The 24,185-nt window shown below is 37.2% G+C and overlaps 1 protein-coding gene across 1 annotated transcript; it reads right to left on the bottom strand.

The window, feature by feature from the left end:
* Positions 1-111: 111 nt before the first annotated feature.
* Positions 112-23,743, bottom strand: LOC135681923 (uncharacterized). Its single transcript, XM_065196575.2, has 10 exons — positions 23,182-23,743; positions 22,864-22,929; positions 21,755-21,846; positions 21,032-21,086; positions 13,485-13,541; positions 11,284-11,320; positions 10,322-10,608; positions 5,816-6,001; positions 5,215-5,265; positions 112-4,008 (listed from the first exon to the last, which is right to left on the bottom strand). The coding sequence occupies exons 1-10, from the start codon at positions 23,182-23,184 to the stop codon at positions 3,610-3,612; spliced, it is 1,233 nt and encodes a 410-aa protein (XP_065052647.1). The 5' UTR covers positions 23,185-23,743; the 3' UTR covers positions 112-3,609.
* Positions 23,744-24,185: the final 442 nt, after the last annotated feature.

Below are 24,185 nucleotides of genomic sequence, written 5' to 3' on the forward strand. Positions count from 1 at the left end.
CTGAATATCAATCTTTGAAGATTAGCTGGAGGAAGAAAACAACGATTTTTTTTTATTCAATTTGTTGCCTTGAATGAAACTTAAAAAGAGTTAGAGCATGAAGAAAATGGGTCATGTTTGTTCATTGTTCATTACCATACACACTTAAATACATACATGGCTTAAAAATAAATAGGCGACCACTACACGTTTGAGACATACGGCAAAAATATTGCTTACACGTGGGTAGTACTACCATCTATAACAGCACACTTTTTCTCTATTTTCTAAAGTATTCTTAAACGTTAGCACACAATGAACTGACTAAAACGCAATTGTGCAGATATCCGACCGAACGCAAGGAAGGTTCTGTTACGAACTTGGGCAAACACCAGTAACTAGCAAGGGGAGGGTGTCACATCATGGAAGGTGACAAAAGGGTTAATCAAGATCTGAGCATATTGTGACGACAAAGTTGATATAGTTAATGCTGAATCAAACTATTTCGTGATTTCCACAACTGAAATCAATATTAGTTAAAAATGTAAAACTTTACATCCCCTGTGATGGCAAAATAACGGTCAAATATGGTCGGTACTATCTGCAACAAACGCCTATCTGACATTTACAATACGTGAAGAGCTCTAAAAGACATCCAGCAACGATTACATTGCTGCACTATTTCTTGTTTGGCTAAGATAAACGCCTTTTATGATTAACGTTGGCAGTTCAGTGTTCTCCTCATATCCCCAAACTTACCACACTGGCTATTGTAATAGGGATGGGGGAAAAAGTCTATAGACATACAGTCGACAATACTGCACTTGGTGCACAGCTAGGTAAAGAAATACAAATTTACTTACTAAAATAATCAAATTTGGCCAAACGGGGTGGGATTTAGGAACTTGAGGATACAAGAGAGCACTTAACGACCTTCTCTAACTTTGAGGCTTAAATTCTAAAATTGTAATCACTAAAATTGATGCGTACGGTACGAACAGACAGACACACAACTAAAACAGTGTTGGAGGCAACGATAAAAGACAGCTCTCTGAAGCGGAAATAAAAACAACTGCAAAAGGTGTTAGTTAGATGGGGTGGAGGGGGAGTAACGAAGCAGATATATGATAAATGGCGTATATGGTAATTCGATACTTGACATACTTGTTTTCTAATGTAACAGAAATAAACACAAACAATTGCCCAAAAAGAACAGAAAAAGAAGTAAACAAGTCATTTTATTTACTCTTTGTGTTATCAAAAATTGAGTCTCGATTTTCTTGGTACTAAGATACAAAGATCTAGCTGAATGAGCTCTATACCTGCTTAACTCGTGCCACTAACCTGACACTAAGAGCTGATGCGATGCGTTTTACCCTAAAAAGCCTCCAACACATTACTAAAATTTAAAATACTTTATAGTTTCAACCCCTTTACATCAAATTTATTGCTGATAATTAGTCGCTATACAAATTTCCTTCATAGCACATTTGTCGCAAGAAAGCCTGGAAACTGCTGCTAATCAAGCCTTTTGTTAATAGAAGCATTTTAATAAAGCAATTCCAATATCCTCTATATAAAGGTTTTCAACGCGGGCATATGATCTAGAATATGCCATGTGCAGGCATCTTAATGGCTTTCACCAGAAAGTATGTAAGGCTTTAATATTTCAGGGCTCGCAGCTATCACTGGTAGAACTGAAAGGACATCAAGAGGGGTATACCCTAGCTCTACTAATGTTTCTCTACATTAAAAATAATGGCAAGCCTTTCATAGTTTTGTCAATGCATTAAATCTTCTAAGGCGATGGTGACACAGCTGAGTTTTTCCCCACCAGATACCAAAATAAAATATTGTCAGTCATTATTTTACTGACACCGAAATACTATTCATTAGATAATTTTCAACTAAGAGATCTTGCGATGATCTGAACTGTAATCTTGTAAGAAAGACCTTTCGATTGCAGGATTCCTTAACTTAAAAGCATTTTGGTGCAGAGTCCTAAAGGATCAAGGGGTTTCTAAATCGGTAAAACTAAGCAGTGCATAAATCGCCAATTTGAAGAAATATAAACTTTCTACCTAACGACGTCAATATCCACCTTTTCGTACCATTTCATTGAATCACAATAAAATAATTGGAATTGAACAAAATATATTAAGCAGATTGAATCTAAATGTATTCCTTTATTCATCAATCTCGATATTAAGCAAGAACGTAATGATATCAATATTCAATTTAAACGAAAAATATTTCCTATCAAACATTCCAATTCTGCGCACCTCGACTTTACAAGTGGATGCGAGTCAGACACCACAATCACCAAGCAAACGAATAATCTGAAAAACACTCAATTATTTCCCCCCTGGCCATCAATTTACCTTGCCTATCAACACACTGATAATAAACTTACAATTTTACAAAAAAATTTAAAAATTGCAAAGCTCAAAATAAATTTGCCATCCATCATTCATAACAATTTGGAACTCTCTAAGAATTCTTCTCATTTTGAGAAGAAATCTAATGAAATCCTAACATAATATTAAAATATTTGCATTCATTACAAATGATAGTACTGAGCTGTGTAGCTTGTTAAATTCATATTTCTTTGAAACAATCCAGGGTGCCAGTAACTAACATCAATACAACCCACTATCATCAATATTCAAAATTGGCAAAGTGTTTGCTGAATACAATTCATAAACCTCTTATTCAAATTAAAATGATCATGTGATGATGCCAAATCGATTTGATTGGATAAATATACCGCGATTTGATTGTACCGCGAGTTACAATTATACTGCTGATCAAGATCAGAAATACTCGTTTGATTGTAAAACGAAAGATATTATTATATGCTAAAAAGACAGATGCAAAACATTGTTCCGACCACTTCAAGTCATTGGAAAACCTTGGAAATTGTTGGGGAGACGAGCAAGAGAAAGTTTTTTAAAAAGTGAGGCAACCCTCCGTCATGGAGTCAAAGAGCATGCGCACAGAACGAAGTTATTATTACGCATGCTCTCTGAATCCAGGACGGAGGGTTGCCTCACTCATTTGAAGACTTTCGCTCGCTCGTCTCCCCAACAAGAAATGTGACTTGTGAGTTTGTGGGACGGAAAGCACAACAAAGAGACCAAACAGAGAACGCTTTTGATTTTTGTTTGTTTGATCTAACACTGATTAAATGATCACTGACAAAAATCCTTCAATTGATTCAAAAACCCTTCAATTTTGAAGTTGAATAGTTATTTTCTCTAAACAACAATCTAAAAGTGAGAGCGCGAAAAGCAGAAAACTTCAGAGACCAGCTCTTGTGATCTTCCACTGCGATCCAACGCTTTTTAGCATATACTTATGCAGATTGACAATTGTTTTACAAATCATCATTTCCCTTGATGATGATCTATGATGGTCCCTGGCAGTGATCTATCATTATCAATCACCGCCTTTAACATTCTTGTCTGATATTTTGCATCTTCTTTGGCAATAGGATTTATACTCGTATCTATTCTCTAGATATTCACAGCGTTATTGCAACGGTGGTGTCAAGGTAACAACAGAACGGAACATTTGAGTATATAAATACCTTTTTCATGCAAAGAAGTTACCAATAGCCATTTAGGCCGTTCATAAGCTATCTTCCTTTTGGTCTGGGTAGTTTTCACCTCCTGATGATGATGATGAGCTAGCAGGAGTGCTTCCACCGCTGCCTGTACTGACTCTAAAGCCATTCCCGTTTGGATTGTGTGATAAAAAATCGCCATTGCGTCTAAAATGGTTGCGTTGCGGTGGTAACTCGACTGTCATTCTCTTGAGAGGAGCGGGTGGCCTAATCATACCTTGCTTGAACATGCTACTGGAAATCGTTTTATTGTTTTGACGGATAAAAGGACCATGCTCTATGATACTTGGATCATAAGGAGCACTATATATCTGATAGACTTCTGGGCGAGGAGGGGCTGGATAAGGCTGTCTAGCGAACTGTCCAGGGATGATATGAACACTTGGCGGTGGGACAGCATGTACCTAGAAGGAAGAGTAATTTGACAAAAATGGTTACCCTAAAAAGGCTGTTTTGAATTTGATATCTGCATGTATTGGATGACATGTTTGAAAGTATCACAAAATCTTGCATGATATATAAACAAGGGAACCTACCAGAAATAGCAAAGGAACCTTTTTTGAGATACAAACCGATTCGTTTGTTTCCAATTGTCCTATCGAGGAGACTGACAATCAAAGCATTGACTGTAAGGCTTTTGCGTTCTTTTTATACTGGACCTTTTTAACTACGAGACTTAGAAACATTTAACTATAACATCTTGGTGATTATCAGTTCAGATTACATGACCTCAACAAGAGCAGGGCATGAAAACCCACCCAATCATTTGGTCACTTTAGCAAGAAACACCTTTGTTTCTCTTCTGCTCATCAAAAGGTAAAACATGAAGACAAAACAAAATGCATCCTATGTATGTGCCTTGTACAGATTAAAATGGCATTTCTACCTAAGAACCCTTCAGAACGTTTCAAAAATTCTTGTTTGATTAAAGTTTACAGTTTTTCATCTGGCTAAAGAATATTTGTTACAATTAGCAGAATTCTTGAAAATTCTTACAAATTCTTGCTATACTGATCCTCCAAAGCCATCTACTTTTTCTTATGCTTTAACACTTTTTACAATTGCTTTCTTCTCGGGGTTCTGTCCTATTTCTTATTAAAAAGGTTTGTTCAACAGTTCCATGGATACAAGGACATCATACGATCAATCTTTTTAGGCTCATTTTTTAATGTTGATTACTTTCTGCACGCATCACCCTAAGATAACAGCTACCCTAATTTGATCTGCATTTGTACTTTTCCACCTGCATTCTAGCAAACTTTAATATTCTGATTGCAAATATTCTCACTAGTTTGGAGGTTAATGTTATAGCTAGACCCCCATCCCAGTTCGAAATTGGCGTTCATGAATAAAGAAGAAAACGATTTTTAAGTGGTAGTTGAATTGCTCAAACCTTTGTTTTGAAGTTTTGCCTTCCAGTTACACAAAACTGGTGACACGGTAATACGGTTTTTTGAACCCGACCTCTCTTTGTTTATCTTCCTATTCTTGCAGGAAGTTTATGCATAATTTTTGTCCGGTCGCAGGAAGAATAAAACTACTTTGTGCCCTTAACAGGAGTATAAAGAAAATCAAGTGGAGATGAGCCACTCTAGAAAAAGTCAAGCTACCTGTGATTGAAGTGAAGTGATTGGGTAGACACTCATCTGTGGAAGCTGCGGCTATAATAAAGGACAAAAGATCACACTTGGCATATACTTTTAATCTCATATTAGGTAATAACAGGCTATTGAATTTGCTATGATATCCATAAATTTTAGGGAATGGCGTTGAAAAGCTAGTTACAAAACTTGAAAAACGAAATAACTCTCTCTCATTTTGGTCCACTTTTATTTTTTTTCACGCGCAGATTATAACGCCTTTTTTCTAGGTTTCGCTCAAAAGGTATTCCAAAAGGTAACTAGCCTCAATACAAGTTTCTCCATTAATCATAAAATTGGTTTAGTCACCAAGCATAGAACATTCCTAGGTTACCCTTCAACCTTGCCTATATGATTCTTAGTATTACGTGTCCACTATTTCGAAAGCTTTTACCTGCCTTATTATTCTCAAAGATCAAATCTAAATACATATCATTATGTAAATTCTGACTACAATGTAGCTTGGAAAGGAAAGATAAATTAATGGTTTTAATGTGAGGTTAAATAGAATACACAAAAATAGCTTCAATTTGTCTGAAAGTATGCAAGTCGCGAAAACCACTTTGTGTACCTGGGCCTGAGCTACGTAGTAAGGCATGACGTTACCATCACTGTAGAAACGACTTGCTGGATCCGGGGTGTTCGTGTTGGGCAAAGCTACGTTTTGAGGAACAATGTAGTGAGTGTAAACTGGACAATTCTGTTGTGGCAGTTGATCTGCTGGGATCAGCTTCATGGGAACAACAGCTGGTGGAGACTAAAAAATTAAAAATGATTTTATCAACAGACGAAGGAGACAAAAGAAAAGTAAAGAGTGTCGATTTCGAAACTAGTATCAAAGATACATCGTTGGATTGGTCGCTATGCGGAGGGGGTAGACTGTCGCTATTAGGGGGGGGGGGACTGTCACTATGAGGAGAGGGTGGTTCGTGAGAAACGAGAAAGATCCCCGCCTCTTGAAAAAACTCCGTTGCAAAACGAGGGTTTTTTCGCTATCTTGGGGTACTAAGTCGGCAAATTTTCAAATGTGTTGGCCTATTAAGGCTGGCTCACCTATTTTGTCGGCATAAGTAACCAAGAAATTCCTTTCAGGCACCATCAGTGGTGGCTTTAAGGGGGTCTAAGGGGGCCATTGCCCCAGGTCCCGCGCTTATGATAGCCAAAAGGGGCCCCACATCTGAGAAAAAAGATGCAAATTGTAAAGAACAAGGGGCACCGCAGATGTTTTTGGCTCCTAGCCCCGCAGTCCCTACAACCGCTACTGGGCACCATAGAGGCAATATGGGTTCAACCCTCTTCGAAAAACTCTGTGATTCTGTGTGAATCTTATGGAAGTTACTTGGTGAGATTGAGTACATCAATACGCGATGTGGACTCCTGGCAGGATAGTTCCCAACACTCTGACATTCGATTAATGATTACAGTGAAGAAAGACGTCTTTCAGATTGACCATAGGCCTCTTTTATCTGCCTACGCGATTTAAGATGACAAATACGATTTAGCACTTTTCATATATATTTCAACACCGCTTCAATTGAAAAGCCAAAAAAATTTTAATTGAAGCCAAAATATTGCCTCAGGAAAAATTCAAATTTTTTTAGACGCTCCTTGAGGTCATTTAAGTAAATTAACTTTGTGGGTCTGTAAAAGATAGCGAAAAATAACCAACATCAAAGTTTCAACTGAAAAGTCTAGAGAAGCGAATGTTTAACTAAGGTGGCATTGTTCTGTGTCTATTAAAGTATTATGACGGGTAAAATAGAGCTATCAAGACTTTCCAGAATCACGTTTGTCGCTGAATTGATGAGGCTCGAATACTACCGCCCGAGGCATCAGATAGTGTCACCTAAAATTAACTATTATTGTGCACTTATTCAGACAGTAAAACAAATGTTTTTCATTTAAAAGTCGGACACCATTCTCGCGTAAACTGTACAGAATATATATTCCCGATAGGCCGGGTATTAGCAAAGTAAAAGAACAGGAAGGACAACAAACCCCATCAGAATTATGGTCAGAAATGAAGTACTGGAGGAGGGAGGGGGAATCATCCGCTTTGTTGTACATAAGATACATACTTTTAAGAATCAGACAACTTTTTACCAAACTTGATGTTTCAATTCTTTTGGACAATTTGAAGCTCGAATGTTCTTAATGTTGTTCTTATTTCAACTTAATTCTTTCCGCATTTTCATACTTTAAATTGTTTCTAGGACCACTAAGTGACAGTTTTGCATAGAGTTTTTAGTAGCAGGTTCGATCAGCTGATAAAATCTGCTCTGTTCTGTTCGATGAGAGAACATTTTCAAAAACATTATCTTTTCGAAATATCTACCCGAGGCTGAACATGTTCTTACGTTGCTATTATTTTTGGCAAATCGAGCCTCGTTGATATTACAAAGCGTTATTTTATAAAAAGGTGTATAGAAGCTTTGCGTTTTGAAAACTCTTTCAACTTGGTGGGTTGTCCTGCCAACCGGAGACTTTAATTATTTGTTTCAATCTTTCAAAAACTTGAGGGAGAGGCGATTTGTTAGACCCAGAGATAGAAACCTGTTGTCTCACGTTTGTTGTACGAAAAGGAATTGTACGAGAAGAATGAATTGTGTATTGAGTTATCGATCCAATCTATTTTGGTTAACTTATGCAGGCGGGCGTTTCCTAGCCAATTCTCAAGCCCTATTTACACTTCATAAACTAACCCGGGTTTGCCCGGGATAATCTAACCCGGGTTACTTTTCATAGTGTAAATGCAACTAACCCTGGTTAACTTTTCAAAAATGTAGTCTAAGCGCGAAACTGGAGCGAGCCAGGGTCAATATTTTATAATGAGCATGCGCACTTCTGTTTGAAACGAAAAAGGCCGCATTTTGAACCCAGTTTCGCCCCAGGTCAGCGCTTACACTACAAACCAAAACTAACCCGGGTTAAACTAACCCGGGTTAAACTAACCCGGGCTAACGTAACCCGGGGCAAACCCGGGTTAAGTTGTGTAGTGTAAATAGGGCTTTACACACAAGTCTCGCCTGAGACAGCTTAGCAAGCTGGATTTGCAAAGGAGCGACAATCATTTACTTGTGAATCGCCACAAAGGGCCTCGAGGCGCTACTCTTCGGATTCTCTCTGACCATAAAGCACAGCACGACCTCCTGAAAGTCAATCATCTTTTGTTGGCAGATATATGTTTTAACAGATGTTTTAGACATCGAGTGGACTGAATTCAAGGTTACATAGCTTGAGGCAATATCGCCTTCGGGTCAGACAGCATGAGAGGACAGAAGCTTTTAGCAATTGCCACAAAAAACCGGATAAGGACTACTGAGGTGAATAAAACAATGTCATAATCAGATGACGCTTAATGCCTTTGGCACATGTCCAAATGCCATCTTTTGTTCAATGGTTTGTTTGCATGAACTCACAAAATCTTTTAATATCCACAAAATGATTCGTAACTAAGAAACAAAACAATTTTATGATCTTTAAAATGGAAATGGATGTTTAGTTGAGGATAGTGGTCTGGAGAGTGGGCAGGTGAAAAGACTCTCAAAATCTGATGAGCTTTAGGTCCGAGAAGCATCTTTCTGTGCACAAAGACCGAGATACAATTCTTTGTTTGGGGGCGGGGGAACAACCCTGATAGATAAGTGTAACAACAGCCATATTTGATAAAATAAGCGTTTTTTTACTATGCTACTTAAGTTTTCTTGGGGGGGGGGGGGCAAGGCCTGACTTCATTGACACTTTGAATCTGTTTTCTTCAAACACAACTCTTTGAAGCAATAGACAAGGAAAGTTCTATACATAAATATCAACCAAAACAAGAGCCAACAATGGATATATGTTTCCATCTCATCAAATAGAAGTACTTAGATTTCCCCAACTTCAGTTCATTCGTCCAGGGCCTCGTCAATGCTCAACGGCAATTGTAAATGACTGGAAGTAATGAACTGTAACAAGCTACACGCAAAGCCGGACCTCACTTTGTTTAATCATAAAATGGAAAAACGTGCCTTTTGAATGTCAATGAAAAATAAAGCTTGCAAACAACATGACACGGCCTTAACGTCATGAGCAACTAACAGAAGATAGAAACATTGCAGACAGTTTTCAGATAGCAGAAATCTCTATAAACAAAATGGTCCACATTCCTCAATTCCTGCGTTTCGCATGTAGAATGTCGGGACAAGAATTCGATCAGGCAACCGGTAAAATGCGAGAATTTCGAAAAGGCAACTAAGGATGGAAAAAGTATCCGAACCTGGAAAATGCGTTTCGAGAAAATCTTTAGAAGTTTCTAGGGAAATGCTTTCCAATATCAAAATTACATCAGCAAAATGAAAAAATTCAGCTCAATCAAGATCAGAAAAGATATGTTTTGCCAATGATGAACCATTGTATTATATGGAAAGTATTTATAGAAGCGACAGGCAGATGTCGAACGTTTTCTGATATAGAATGGATTCTAATTCATAATTTCTTGTTTGTGTGCCTAGAAACGTGTACATTCTCTAGGATTTTCTAATTTTTGTATCATTACGGTATTTTGGAAACCAGTTAAATATCAAATACTTCAACAAATTGAGTTTGCGCACAGGTTAAATCATAGCATACACTCCGGCAAAATTTAACAAAGCCCCTAGTACAAATGAAACTGAATACCAAAAAATGCACTCCAAAGCAAAATCTGAAAAACAATCACACATCTTTTTTATACGAATAAGAAAATTCCTGCAGAGGCTCGATGATTTTCTTCGACAAGTTAAAACTGAATGTTCTCTATATTGCTTTTACTTCAAAATTGATTTTTCTAAAACTATAAACTATGAATTGTTTATGTCAAGCTATGAGTAAAGACAAAAAATCCCAGTTGCACACGACATTTGAGTATTACGGTTTATTATCTGATAATGTTATGTTTTCTCACAATGGGAGTAAAATTTTCAAAACATTTACATATTTCTACTTTCTTCTTATTTTTTTCGCAAAATGAGCTTTGGTTTTTTATAAAGTGCGTTCTTACTTAAAAGGAGCTCACTTCCAGCTGCCTATCATACAAGAACCCTGAAATGTAACGTACCTGAGCTGGTATTGCAGGTGGAACATGGGCCACATTCGGTGCACTGATTTGAACAGGTAAAGAGTTGCCCTGTGAGGTTGGTAGGCTCATTTCAGGGCCTGGCATCGAAGGCTGGGTCATCTGGGGCTGCGAGAGTTGTGTGTGTGCCACAGGTGTATGAGGCACTGGAGTCTGAGATGGGGTGTCCTCAGGTGACCCACCATCATGGAAGTACCAAACTCCATTCGGTGCCACCGTGTAACAATAGCCGCTTGGATGGATGTACACACCAGCTGACGTCACTGGTTCTAAAGTTAAAAAAGAAGATAAATCACAAACATTTTTGGACAATGTTTTGAAATGAAAACTGCAAGTTACTTAATTCTCAGCACTATTCGCCGTAAAAGAGTGAATTTACGGCGCGAATGTTCTGTCTGGCTTATATTTTTCAAGCGACCGAAAAAAAAACAAAAATACCATGAACTCTCCTTTCATACAAATTGCCCACAAGAAATGTGTGTCTGCCAAAATATGTGCATTTGTTTTCAAAATTTGCAAATCTCAAGGAAACAAATAGCATAAGATATAAAGTGATGGTACCAGGACTTCCAGGTTGCTTATAAAACAGAAACTGCCAAGATTAAAAATGAGGCTTATCTAGACTCGGTTGAAAAATCTCGCCTAATTGTTCCAAACATTACCTTATTTTACTTTTTTGGTTTGCAAATTGTACGTATTAAAAATTATTAGGATAGATTGCCCAGTCGTTGAATTCACGCTTCAATCAAGTTAATGATCTTCCCCTACTCGCCTCGCCAAATTTTCGTCAGATTATGAGTACAAGAAAAGTCAAAACAAGTTTTTGCTCCCTTCAAAACAGTTAAGCCAACACAATGCATCGATAATTTTAAACCAAATTTGCCACGGACATTGATGTGAAAATCGTATTACAATTTTGCAACAGATTCATAAACTCGGCTTACCATTTGCGGCTTCCTGTGCAGCATTAAAAACAACACCCTAGAGATGAAAACAAGTTTCAGTTGACGATATAAATTAAGAAATCAAAAACAGCATGTCGCTGATAGCAGTGGAAAGATAGTCATATTTTGTATTATCAAGATCTAAAATACATTGTTCCGCTTTAGGATAATCATGCTAAAAATTGCAGCCCAGAGATAGAACGGACATCAAAGAAATTCCATTAATCGTATTTAATTTGGGTACACAAGGCTCTCATCACACCACAACTAAAGAAATAAATTTTAACCGACCACTTGACTTGTGATAAATACAGCGTTTACAAGTGGGCATATCCCGTTTCTAACCATACCGGGCAGCGGAATGTCAAAGTTGGGCTTGGATAATGGATGGAATCATACCGTGGGCACGACTCTCGGTTGCATGAAAGTTTCAGGCCACACTGAGAGAGGAGATACTAGCCTTGTAATCATCGGAGCAATAAAAACTGCTTCAACGTTTTTTCTTGTTATCCCACAAATTAGAAAAAGATTATTCTGGGTATCCCGCTTTTTAAATAACAAGTTTAATTTGACTCAAGATAAGGATATGATAAGGAAAGACATGGAGAAAGCTTGAAAAACTTTACTGTCTCTTTTGAATATTATCATTAACACAAGTTATTTGTTAAAATTAATCTCAAGGAGCCTTAAGTGAAGGATGTGATCGCTAAACGATTAACGTTTCTTGTGACAATACTGAAAAGGCCACGAATGAATCAACCCTAAAGTGTGTGAGTCAACACAAAGAGAGGAGAAAAACATTTGCCTTGACAAACACCTGGTTTGCGTGGAATAGAAATGCTACATAAAGCTATCGCAAATATTTTGGTTTAAATCTCGCCGCGATGCAAGTGCAATCAAATCGACGATAAAGCGGATAGGCAATTTAAAATATGACGTCATATCATTCAATTTGAAAGAAACAACAAAAGACAGCCTGATATAAAGAGTACAAAGAAGGTTGTGTATCGCGGCAGGGCACTTTTGCCAGTTGAGTTAACTAATATTTATAAAACACTTTATCTACTAAACTTACCGTTTGTACCAAAACAATGTTTGTAAGCAACATACAATTGTTATGTTATGCTAAACTTAATGATCTAAGGGAATAAACTTTCGCAAAAAGATTTTCGCGTTTTCGCGAACGCTTATTTTGCGTTGTTTCCTGGAATGTAAAATTTGCGAAAGTACATTCCTGCAAAATTTAAGATTTTTGTTGATTTGCGAAAATTAATGAAAACGATTTTAGGTTTTTTCAGCTCGCAAAAGTTTCGTGCTTTTAAGTGGCAGCAAAAGTGATTTCTAGTAGATTATAGCACTGAAGTTCTAAATAGGCCTAATTGTTATTAAGCAAATTATTTCTAACATTTAAACTTCTCTGCGGGAAGAAAATGGTTCATTGTGATATATCCAACCTCTGGCTTAGACCGTGTTCACACGGGAATGACTGCATATGTCTCACATGCGTTAACACAAAAACGCTTTAAATCACATTGTTCTTGAACGGTAAGCAATCATTCTGTCTCATTGCGATGTACAGGCGAACTTGTCCTTGAAAACGGAACGAAAGCTAACCCCTCCTTTATTTTGCTAACTGCTTGTATTGTTCGTGATATAAAGATATAAAGACATGTGCGTTGGTAAACTCAAACCTAATAGGCCATGCTATAAGTCATTGAATAGGCCCCGGAGATATATTGGATAATGCAGATATATTGGGTTAAACCTATCGCTGACGGGGCAGTACCGCGGCCAAAGACCGAGATACAACTTTTTGTTTAGGGTGGGGGGGCATGCCCTGATAAATCATTGTAACAACTGCCATATTTTACAAAATAAAAGAATTATGCCTATGGAATTCACCCCCCCCCCCCGGCCCCCCTGGTATCTCGTTCCTTTGCCTCAGCCCATGGAAACCTATTTCACAAAAGCTACTTTAGGGTTATGGCTTATTCGAGGGGAGGGGCCGTATTCGAGGGGGGCTTATTCGAGGGGGGCTTATTCAAAGATGGGGGCTTATTCGAGGACTTAGGATATTTCGTTGATGAATTACAAACATCATCTTTACACAGAGCGCCATCGCATTGCTTTCCTTTATTGCTTTCCTACATTGTGCTTGCATTAAACTGAATGAATCAAAAGAAGTAACATGTAATGCATACCTTCTGACGAATAGCGGGGCCTAGATTCAGCTTCTTTTGGTTGAAGAAAACGGTGCCCTTGAGAAAAAGAAGAAGAGTAATTAAAGTAATGAAAGTAATTAAACATAATATATTAACACATTCATCGGTTCCTGTTGCATGGGATCAATGTGTCGCAGCCACTTTGATTCAAGGGAGCAATTTATTGGACAGCTCGTGTCAGATGGTCTTAATGAGTTTCAATTTCACTCTGTACACTGTATAACGTTATAAGTAAGTATCGTCCGTCCTCAGGGCCGTCGTTGAGTGGGGGTATGGGGGGGGGGGTGTGACAACCACCCTGTGAAAAACTGGGTAATCAGAGCTCCTTGCTCTGCATACTTCAGATAATTTGCTAATAATAATTATTATTTTTTAAATAACATCATGATGAATTGTAGCTTTGAGATTCTTGTAGATTCCGGTTTCAGCCTGACTGACGTTTCTTATTCTTTCGCAAAAATTTCAGCCTCGCGTGTTTCTTGCTTTGTTGCTGATTTTTTTGGAATGGAATTTTTGTAACGCATAGTAGTGTCTGGACATAATCTGTGCTTTATAAAGTAATTAATGCTATTTTGCTTATCGCTTTCTGTTTTTCGGTTGGGATTCTTTCATTTTTCAATTTTAGCTGGTATTTTATTGCTTGAGTTTTTTTTTAATCTCAGCTGCCTTGTTTCTTATGCTGTTCTTATTCTTTTGGGCAAACCTCAGCCTGAAGTTTCTTATTAAGGGCCGTTCTTATAAGAAAGCGTGTCATGACTTGTTTGTTTATGTCATAAATTTTTATGCTACTTTAAAATTTTTCGAGTGCAAATAATGGATGCCCGGCTCACTATATCGAGCAAAACGCCTTCTTGCAACCCTGAATCTTCAACAGGAATAGAGAGACAGAAAGACAAAGATAAAAGCGGACTGAAACAAGTAATCTGATTCTCTTTTAGCTGTTTATGCATATCGTGCAAACTGCTTAATATCGTAGTTACCTCCAGCAGCTGAAAACTGGTTGAGCCAGCTACCGTCTTCACACGGTCTAATGTTGTGAAGATCATGCGATGAAAATCAAGAAACCATTTATGATTGACTCTTCTGTTAAAAGCGCTTGTGGCAAGTAACAGGCCTTTAAATTTATATAAAAAACCTTTACAAATCTTCTAATGTTATTTTAAGATTGCGGTTTCAAACTGAGGTAATCTGGAAATGGCCAATGGTCAACATATAATAAGTGCGGTAATTAAGAGGAATTAAGATACACACTATTAATTGCAAAACAATACTTCCAATCTGTTATCTGAACATTATTTTGCCGAAACCAGTGACAAACAGTAAACAGTGCCGTTTTCTATATAAAAACGTTGAAATTGTGTTTTTACGTACAGTATATGCAACATTCAGTTGGGCCATATGGACCAAAACGTGTAGTGCTATAAACAATGGCCATTTTTGCAAAATATCTCAAACACAGTCAGGGCCGTCGCGAGGCAAGCCTCGTTGGGGGGGGGGGATAGATTGTACTACAAATTTACCTGATTAAAAAATTATTGCCTTAAACTCTTTAACTTCTGTCACAAACCTCTGCAATACAATTTGTCAATCTACCTCTGTATATAATTCGCAACTTTCATTTTTATATGATAATAACGGACTTTCCTAATAGTTTTCTCAAATCTGTGTATCGAGACAGGCAAAGGATATAGTTACTACCCGAGGCGGCACCATGGTTGCCGCCGAAGGAAGAGGACATTTTCGAATTTTGATGCTTCTAGTTCGCTGGAAAATGCACTCTTTTAAGAAAATTTCATTAAAGCAATCCTCCTAATCCTATTGAAAATTATTATTATTTTGCAAAAAACTTTTACAGCAGATTAAAACAACAATTTCGCCGTGGTCTTGAAAAATACCAGGTTGTCTGGTTATTCTAATGCTTGGTAAGAAGCACCACTGGTTGTCAATTTAGATCACTCTTTCCATCTTAGCATGCCTTTTGAATGTTAAAAAAAATCTGGAGCTCATAGTGAATTGCAGTTGACGCTCCTACAGAGAAACTCTAGGAGAAATGGACACAAGGCACAATTTTAAGAGGGCCTGGATTTTTAGATTTATTGCAAACAAGCAATCTTGAAATCTTCGAATCATTAGTTTGTTTACCTTCATTCATATCAAGGAATATCATATTTAACCAATGGAGCAACTACCTTTGCTTGATCCTTTATTGATTTTATGACATGAAGGACTCTGAAATACCTAAAGCGTTTCTTCAACCGAGCGGATTTTACCTGAAATTTCTTATTGAGATACAATTTGGGGGGTGTGGCACCCCCTACACCCCCCGGTAAGCAAAATTGGTATTTTGGCATTGAAAGAGTGTGACCTCCTTTGGTCCTCATAAACACAGCACAATTTATCAAAATCATGCGCAAAACAACATAACTTATTTATCTTTGGAGAGGAGATTTACTTCGCTGCCTGAATGCATGCACCAACTGTACATTTTGTCAGCACTTGGTTCACAACCCAAGGACTATTTTGATACAAACCCCCCTCTCCGGCAAGGCTTTTTGTCAATCGTCCAGCTCTTTTGACTACAGCTAGTTGACAATCAGCTCCCCGTTTAGCCCATTTATATAAAAACATGGTAAGTTTACCAAATGTACCTGGTGAGTTTAAGAGCCTTTTTTAGGGCTTGATCACTCCACATGAAAACAGTACTTTTGGTTCTGTTTCTGTGGGTGTTCCAATAATACCCAATTCTCTCCTAAGGCTGGGAGTCTGTAATCTGTAAAAATAGCTCAACATATATTATATTACAAATGAGTAAAACCACGTGTTTTTGGTTAACGTGTAGCCACTGCACATTCAGAGACAGAAGAAACAATGTAACAACATGTAAACATGCATGGAAACAAACACCGGGCACTGGTCTTTCAAATATTTTTTTATTACAAGGTAAATCATATTATCAACACATGTATGCACACGAACAAAGGCTGCGTGGAAATTCATATATTGCCGAGCAGGCAAGCAGGGAACATAATTGTGTGGACACAAACATTAACTACCAAAGAGGTTAAATACAGCAACACATGTTAATTATCTACTGGAGCCCTGATCCTGTGCCCTGACCAAACGGTGGAACATGGATAAAACATTTGTTGCACAGACTTGCATACCGAAATTCAGTGAATGGTCAAAAAATGCAGCATCTCGTGCAATATTTGATCATTTTTTTAAACAAACAGAAATCGAATCACATGGATTTCCTGGTGTCTTTAGTAAGCTTTATACTAAATACCATTTCAATCGACCCATATCAAACGAATTGTACTTGTAATTATAAGAATTATTAGGCTAAAATTGTATACCGTATTTCCTCTAAAGAACCCCGCGGCGTTTATTACAAACTCCAAATTTTGAAGGCGACGTTTATCAGAGGGCGGCGTTCAATACAAAATGAAAAGTTTGTCAAATAAAAAATGACAAAAAAATGCGATGAGAAAAGATAAAAAGAATTTCAAGTCAAGTCAAGGCATGTCAATATCCCTGTCTCCGTCAGAGTCCTCGTCTCTATGAGATAAATTTTTTTATGGCTTTCGAATAGTAAGCGTATAAACGGTTCCTTACTTCTTGTTTGGTGTGTTTTCTAATAAACGCCGCTTTTCAAGATGCGGCGTTCAATAGAGGACGGCGTTTATCAGAGGGCGGCATTTTTTACAAATGGTTGGCTGAAGGTGCGGCGTTCAATAGAGGGCGGCGTTCATTAGAGGAAATACGGTATGGAAATGATCCAAGAAACAATTTTACTTTTGATCACTGACAAGATTTGCAGATAAGGACCTTAAAAGTGTACTTCTGAACTGAGTTTCCCAAAAAAATAACAGGAAAACCAGTGGAAAGTAATTTAACAAAAGGGACCAGAAAGTCAAAAGTTGTTTGTTTTATTTGTCCATCTTAAAGACGGAAGGAGCAGTTCGTGCCAATTAAATGTGTCAGTCTGTACTCGAGTCTGTAGAGCCAAATAAAATTTTATAAGAACAATTATATAAGAACACGAGCCTCAAAACTGGTCAAAAGTTAAGAACAAATTAAGAACAAGCTGAGGCTGAGCTTCTGCAAAATGCAACTTTGAACAACGTCTTTTCTCAAAATCGAGGATTTTTAGCGATATGTGGGTACTTTTTCGGTGAATATTCAAATTTTTCAGCAAATTAAGGCTGTCTCACTCACTTTGTTGGCAAATGAGGCCTGAACACCACTTAGAGCGAAAAAGCTAGCAATAGCACTGCTTACACCTTATTAATTTAAGAACAAATTAAGAACAATCCAGCCTCAGATTTTCGAAAAAATTAAGAACAGTCAGCCTGAACTTAAATATACTGGTTCTTATAAAAAAAAGTGTATTCTCGTCAATGTTTTTAATCGACCAACTTTGGGTTTTCAAATCAATAACACTGAAATTCCTAAACAGTGAAAACATACATATTCAAGTGCAAAGCAAAGTCCAAGAGTCGCTAAAACCGAAATTGATTTCGAATCTTAACAGGATATGACCCGACGTTTGAACTTCTGGCACCCTAAATATCCCATGGAAAATAAAATTAAAGGCGGCGTGTATAGTCACAAAAGCAACTCAGCACCAACGGAAAATTGTGGTATTGATTCATGCAAAACGGGATATTGTTGGCGAGACAAACTAGAAAAAGTCTTTTGATGAGTGAGGCAACCCTCCGTTAAATAGCATGCACATGGAACGAAATCATTAGTACGCATGCTCATTGACTCCACGACGGAGGTTTGTCTCACACATTTGAAGATTCTCGGTCGTTCCTCTCCGCAACAAGATAGGAGGTTGATTAATCAGTTGAGTAATGCGCGAAAATATGATAAAAATAATTCTATTTTTATCCAACTAAATAATACTAAAATACTTTTTATCAAAAAGTAAAAAATAATTCAAATTTTGGCAGGTCATTGCAAAATTTCGTGGGAAACCTAGAAGTCTCAATTATAAAGAAGGAATTGGTAAAACACTCGTGCAGAGGGAAGACATGGAGTGATTTTATAGGAAAAGTCTTGGTTTCATCTTTCTGCCAGGAAGAAAGTTAAAAATTTGCCAAACTGATGCAAATTTACTTTAAATGACCAGGAGCAGGAATTTTCAAAAAAAGAATATAAAAATTTATCAAAACCCTTTCAAACAACTTTTAGAGAAAGTAATGACATCATCAGAAAGTAATGACATTATCAGAAACGAATGACATCAGCAAAAAGTTCAAGTAGAACTTATAATTTTTATCTTACCAAATGGTCAATTATTTCTAAATAGGGTGGAATTAACTTCAAAAAAAGTGCAAAAAAAGATAAATAGTGAATGATTGATGAAAAAAATGAATAGTGAAACTTGGATACAGAAGGTTCCAACGAAACCATGGTAAGACATTCCAAGAGACAAAAACTATTAAAAGCAAAGCTATTCTTGGTCGTGGGTCACGAACAACAAAAAGAGAATTATCTTTTGCCTGAGTTTATTTTGTGAGAAAGTTGTAATCATTACTAACAATTGGTCTTGGAGAGCTTTCTGATATTCTTGGAAACGCAAACAACAATAAGGGAGCTATCACTAAATGTGAAATCCAGGTTAACGGGATTTGCGAGATTTCAAATTCTTTCATTTAGCAAAACCCTGTCGCAGAAAGCAAAGGGAGCTCATTTGTTCTCATAATTGCTCGAAATCAGTACAGTCACCCCAATCTGCTGCTACAATTTTGCTTTGTTTTGAATAACTGGGGAACACGCGGACACTACACTTGATACATGTAATTTTACATATCCCCTTTATTAGCTACCCAGAACTCGAAATTTGCAAATCTATTAAACATGAGTACTGAAAGTATATACACACTTTTTTTATAAAAACCAATAAATTTAAGTTCAGGCTGACTTTTCTTAACATTTTCGAATAAGGCTGGATTGTTCTTAATTTGTTTTTAGATTAATAAGGTGTAAGCAGTGTGATTGCTAGCTTTTTCGCATCAAGGAGGTACTCAGGCCTCAATTGCCAACAAAGTGAGTGAGACAACCTTCATTTGCCGACAAGTTTGAATTTTCACGGAAAAGTACCCCTAAACATGGCTAAAGTTCCTCGTTTTTGAGATAAAACGTTCAAAATTGCATTTTACAGTAGCTCAGCCTCAGCCTGTTCTTAATTTGTTTTTAACATTTTTAAGGCTCGTGTTCTTATAAAATTATTCTTATAAAAAAGGAATGTGTTCATTGAACCAAAAAGGAACCCATTTCTGGCCATGTTTAACACTTTCAGTGTTTAGACATACTTTGAATTGATTATAAAAGAACATATGCATTCCTGTTACGGACTTCTTTTGCATCAGGTTTTCCAGCAGAGTAACCTTTACTTCATTTTTATTAACATAGCTTCAAAGTTTACCTTTAGATTGGAGGTTTATTACATAGCACTGCAATTCAAATATTGAGGACATAGAAAATTAAATCTTCTACAAAGTAACAGCTGCTTAAAATAGGTAGGATGTTTGGAACCCCAATCTTTTTGCTAGAGGTTGGGTTTTGTAGAAAAATTGAGAAGCATTTCGGTGCCTGGGTGATTGCAAAATAGAGTGGATTTGAGACCTTCGTTGCAAATAGTTTTCTATTGTGTCTTAGTTTGTCTAAAAGACTTGTCAATGTAGCTTCTTTCCTTCAGCTGTGCGACAAGAAATGCCTAGCAGAGAGTGACGTTGGTAGAGGATACCTCATTTGAATAACAGTCTTTGGGGAAGAATGGCGGAGAGATAAATAGGCCAACGGAAGGGTAGGGTACGTCGCCCTGATTAACAATGAAAACAAATTTACCAAGATACCATGGGGTTTGCGTGTCAGGATTACGCGCTCAAAAATTACATGATAGAAATTTTAAATAAACGGAGTCACGGAATGTGAACCAGAAGAAACAATGGTATGAAATTGCTTAAGACGATGACATGAAAGACTTAAATCAATACACATGATTCGTGACTGGTTTGCGAAAGCTGTAAACAAGGCAGGTTGTCCAATTTGCATCACGTTTGGTCTTCTATTAGGGTAAACACCAGCACATTATGATAAAGCTCCCATTTCAACTCTCGATTGAATTTTCAGTGAAAACAAAGGTTATGGAACCAAGAGAAGCCGGAAACATGATCTGGCAATGTTCCCAGCACGCAAAGATGGATTCCAAATTATTAGGTAGAATCCATCAAGACTAAGGCCCCGAATTACAAAGCGGCATAGCATTCGCTATAGAGAACAGGAAGAAGACCAACACAGCATAAATTGTGAAAAATAGCGAATTTCCGATTGTATAACTAAAGCAAACGAAAGAAAACGCCCGGAAACACTCAGAAAGCCAAAATCGAGATTTCAGAATGCCAGAATGTCTAGATTAAAAGGGAAATGCCGCCTGTGAGAAAATATTCATTTAGATGCAAAAGTGAAAAATGACTCATGTCTGAGCAAGAAAATAAATACATAAATAAATATACCAGCTTTTGAGTCTGTATCGCCTCCTGCTTTGACTCAAAGGTGACGAATCCAAACCTGGTAAAAAATAGAAAATTAAATAAGATTGTGGGGTAATAGCCATGAGCATCTTGTTTTAAGCACATTAACGGGGTTTATATGGCTTCGCTTACATATCATTTATTCATAATTGGGGGGTAGGGGGGGCTAAGTCATGTATGTTTATGTTACCAAGGCTTGGGACTCTAAATATCCATACTGGGCAATTAATTTTGTTTTAAAGACTAAGAAAATGGCAAAAAATCTCTTTAAAATACCAGAAGAATATTTTTAACATATTGAATCTTTAGGATATCCTGTATTTGGGTAGATCTATATTCAATGAATGGGATGAACCATTTTATACGGCATTTCAGTGCGCATTGGTAAAGAGGCGGTTGTTCAGTTTCTGTAACATGAGCTGCGGGATTTGGTAGAATTGCGTTTAAATCCCCTCGGTAAAGGATTGAAATTAACAGACAAGTATAATGCTTTCCAAGCAACTGTTGAATATACGTAGCAAAATCAATGCTCAAACGGGTTCACCAGTTTGATGATGAACCATGTAATTGATTGTCGTTGCTTCATTTTTATGCTTCCTGTCATTTGAGATGAACACGGATAATTGCTTTGTTATATTACCAATGCAAGGTAATTTCGAAACCTTAATCACAAATTCAAAGCTCAAAAACAAAGTGTCTTCTCACCCGCGGCTGAAACCATCTTTGTCTGACACGATTTTACAGTCTTTCACTTTGCCATGCTGTTGAAAAAAGTCCCTCAGCTCCTCTTCCTTTGTCTGTCAGACAAAATCATAACAAAGTCAACAAACTCTATACTTTACTAAGATTTGCCGTGATATGATAATTCAAAACCGATTGACAAACTGCCAAAATTGTATTGCAGTCTCTGAACAGTATCTGCTTCAACTCAATCTTGTAAACATGGAAAAATATGTAGAAAATACGCAGAAGGGAATGTAGTCAGCCGAGGTAGATTTCTTGGTAACAAAAGCTTTTTGAGGGAGACAGTCTACAAAACTTTCATTGAATTTTTTAATTAACAGTTGATTTTGACTCTCTTTAAACCTATAGATGTAAAACTTACCCAAATGAAAACTACTCAACTCGTTCTTGTAAACAAATAATTTAGACACAGCTTCAGTTTTTTCTGTTTAAATAACTCTGGCGGAGATGTGCGTCAACGATGTGAAAATAGCTTGGATTCGATCCAGAAACCGGTATTATGAACACACGTGAAGCAAATTAGGACTAAATGCACTTGTTATTCAAACTTTTGGAGCAAAATATAGCCTAAAATAAAAGCCAGTAAGATAAAAAGAACTTAAAGAAGGGTTGGCATTTGCACTCTTTCTCTAAAAAGCTAGAAAAATTTCCTGGCGGTCAAGACAATAATCGTGGCTTGTGATAAGACCGCGGTAGAATTACTTGTCACCCAGCTTGAAAATCGGGCTACCTAGAAGCCTGAAAAATCCCTAAAATCTCCGCTATCGTGGATAAATGAATCGCTTTCACGGCACAACTGGATACAAAGATTCCTGGATATCCTGCAAAGTCATCCCCGGAAACATCTCTTCTTTTTCCAAAGATCGGAATAAACAAAGGGACAGGGCCTAAAATGAATCGCGGGGCAAGGGAAATCCACGCCGACCCTTGAAAAGCACTTGAGTTTAACTCATGTATTTCCCACTGTCAAATAATATTGGGAGGAATTGGTTACGTTCACGTGCTGCATTGTTTTTAAGAATAAGATGACATGTTATTTGAGCATGATAAAACACAATTGAAATTCTTACGTCAAAGGCTATGCCACCAACAAAAATTCTGTTTGGGATCTGCACGCCATACTTGACAACATCAGCCTAGAAATTGACATAATAACATAAAATCTATCACAATGAGAAATAAAACGAAGCCAGATCTATGTATAATGTCAGTTTTCGTCTGGAACTTGCGACATTTATCTCGAACATTGTTTATCTAAAAAAACCAAAACTAATGATGTATTTCAAGCAAACCAAAGATTATGTCACTGAATTTTTGGAGGTACTGACAACATAATAAAGATAACTCATTATATAATAAATAAAAATATCTTTCATAGCTCTACATACCATAATGTGGCCTCTTATATTTTGCAGGGCCAAAAGCCGCCGTTATATTTCCTTAGCTGAGATTTTCATGCACGACCAAAGAGATTTCTGCCCCATTGACAGCACGCTATCGAGAATTGTTAACTTGCCACTCCAGCATCGGATTTTGTCCTGTCAATCAATCCACAGTTTTATAAACCCTTTGTTTTCGAGCAATTTTTCTAAATGTCAAGTGAAAATATTTCTCTGGGGGATTCACTTAACAACTTCTCTTTGTCTTGAACAACAATATATCTCCTTTGACAATACAAAATGCTGGTCTCCCAAGAGCAACAAACGCAATTGATAAACTTTAGCTGGACATGAATAATCTTCGCCTTAAAGCCTTCACTTCTGATAAAACACAACTCGTGTTTTGATCAACCTTGAGGTAGCCAATAATAAAAACAACGTATCCCAAAAGAGTGTCAGCGCTTGTCTTTGCCTGCTCAGTGTTCAGGAAACCAAACGCACGCAAAACAGCACGTGGCTATTATTCCATTCAAATGAATCACACGGCATTTTCTGTGCGCCATCAGCCAATCACTTCCCGTGTATCTGTGGTCGTCATAGAGGGGATACCCTTTTTAACTCAACATAGTTCATCCAATAGAAATCTGCTCGAATTAAAATGAAAGGATCTCTTATTGCGTTTCCTTTCTATGTCTTTGTTCTGTTGTCCGCAGAAGATGCAGGTGTATCGTCGGAAACGTATCCCGTTTGATCATATGTGATGTCATCTTATCCTGAAACGATACTCTTAAAAACAAAACTATTCACATAAAACATATTTTGAATAAAAGTATAACAAACCCAGCAGCTTGTTATAAATGCTAAAATAATCATGTTTGGATGGTAGACGAATACCTTAGACATTGAGGAAGATCCTGGATTTTCACCTACCCAACAGTAAAAATCTAGTGTCGACTGAAACAATTTTCAGAAAGGTTATTCCTCGATCTTTTCATGAAACTACCAATGAATGA

Source organism: Rhopilema esculentum, chromosome 16 (assembly GCF_057945365.1).
Source record: "Rhopilema esculentum isolate cy_ngs chromosome 16, ASM5794536v1, whole genome shotgun sequence".
Taxonomy (NCBI): Eukaryota; Metazoa; Cnidaria; class Scyphozoa; order Rhizostomeae; family Rhizostomatidae; genus Rhopilema; species Rhopilema esculentum.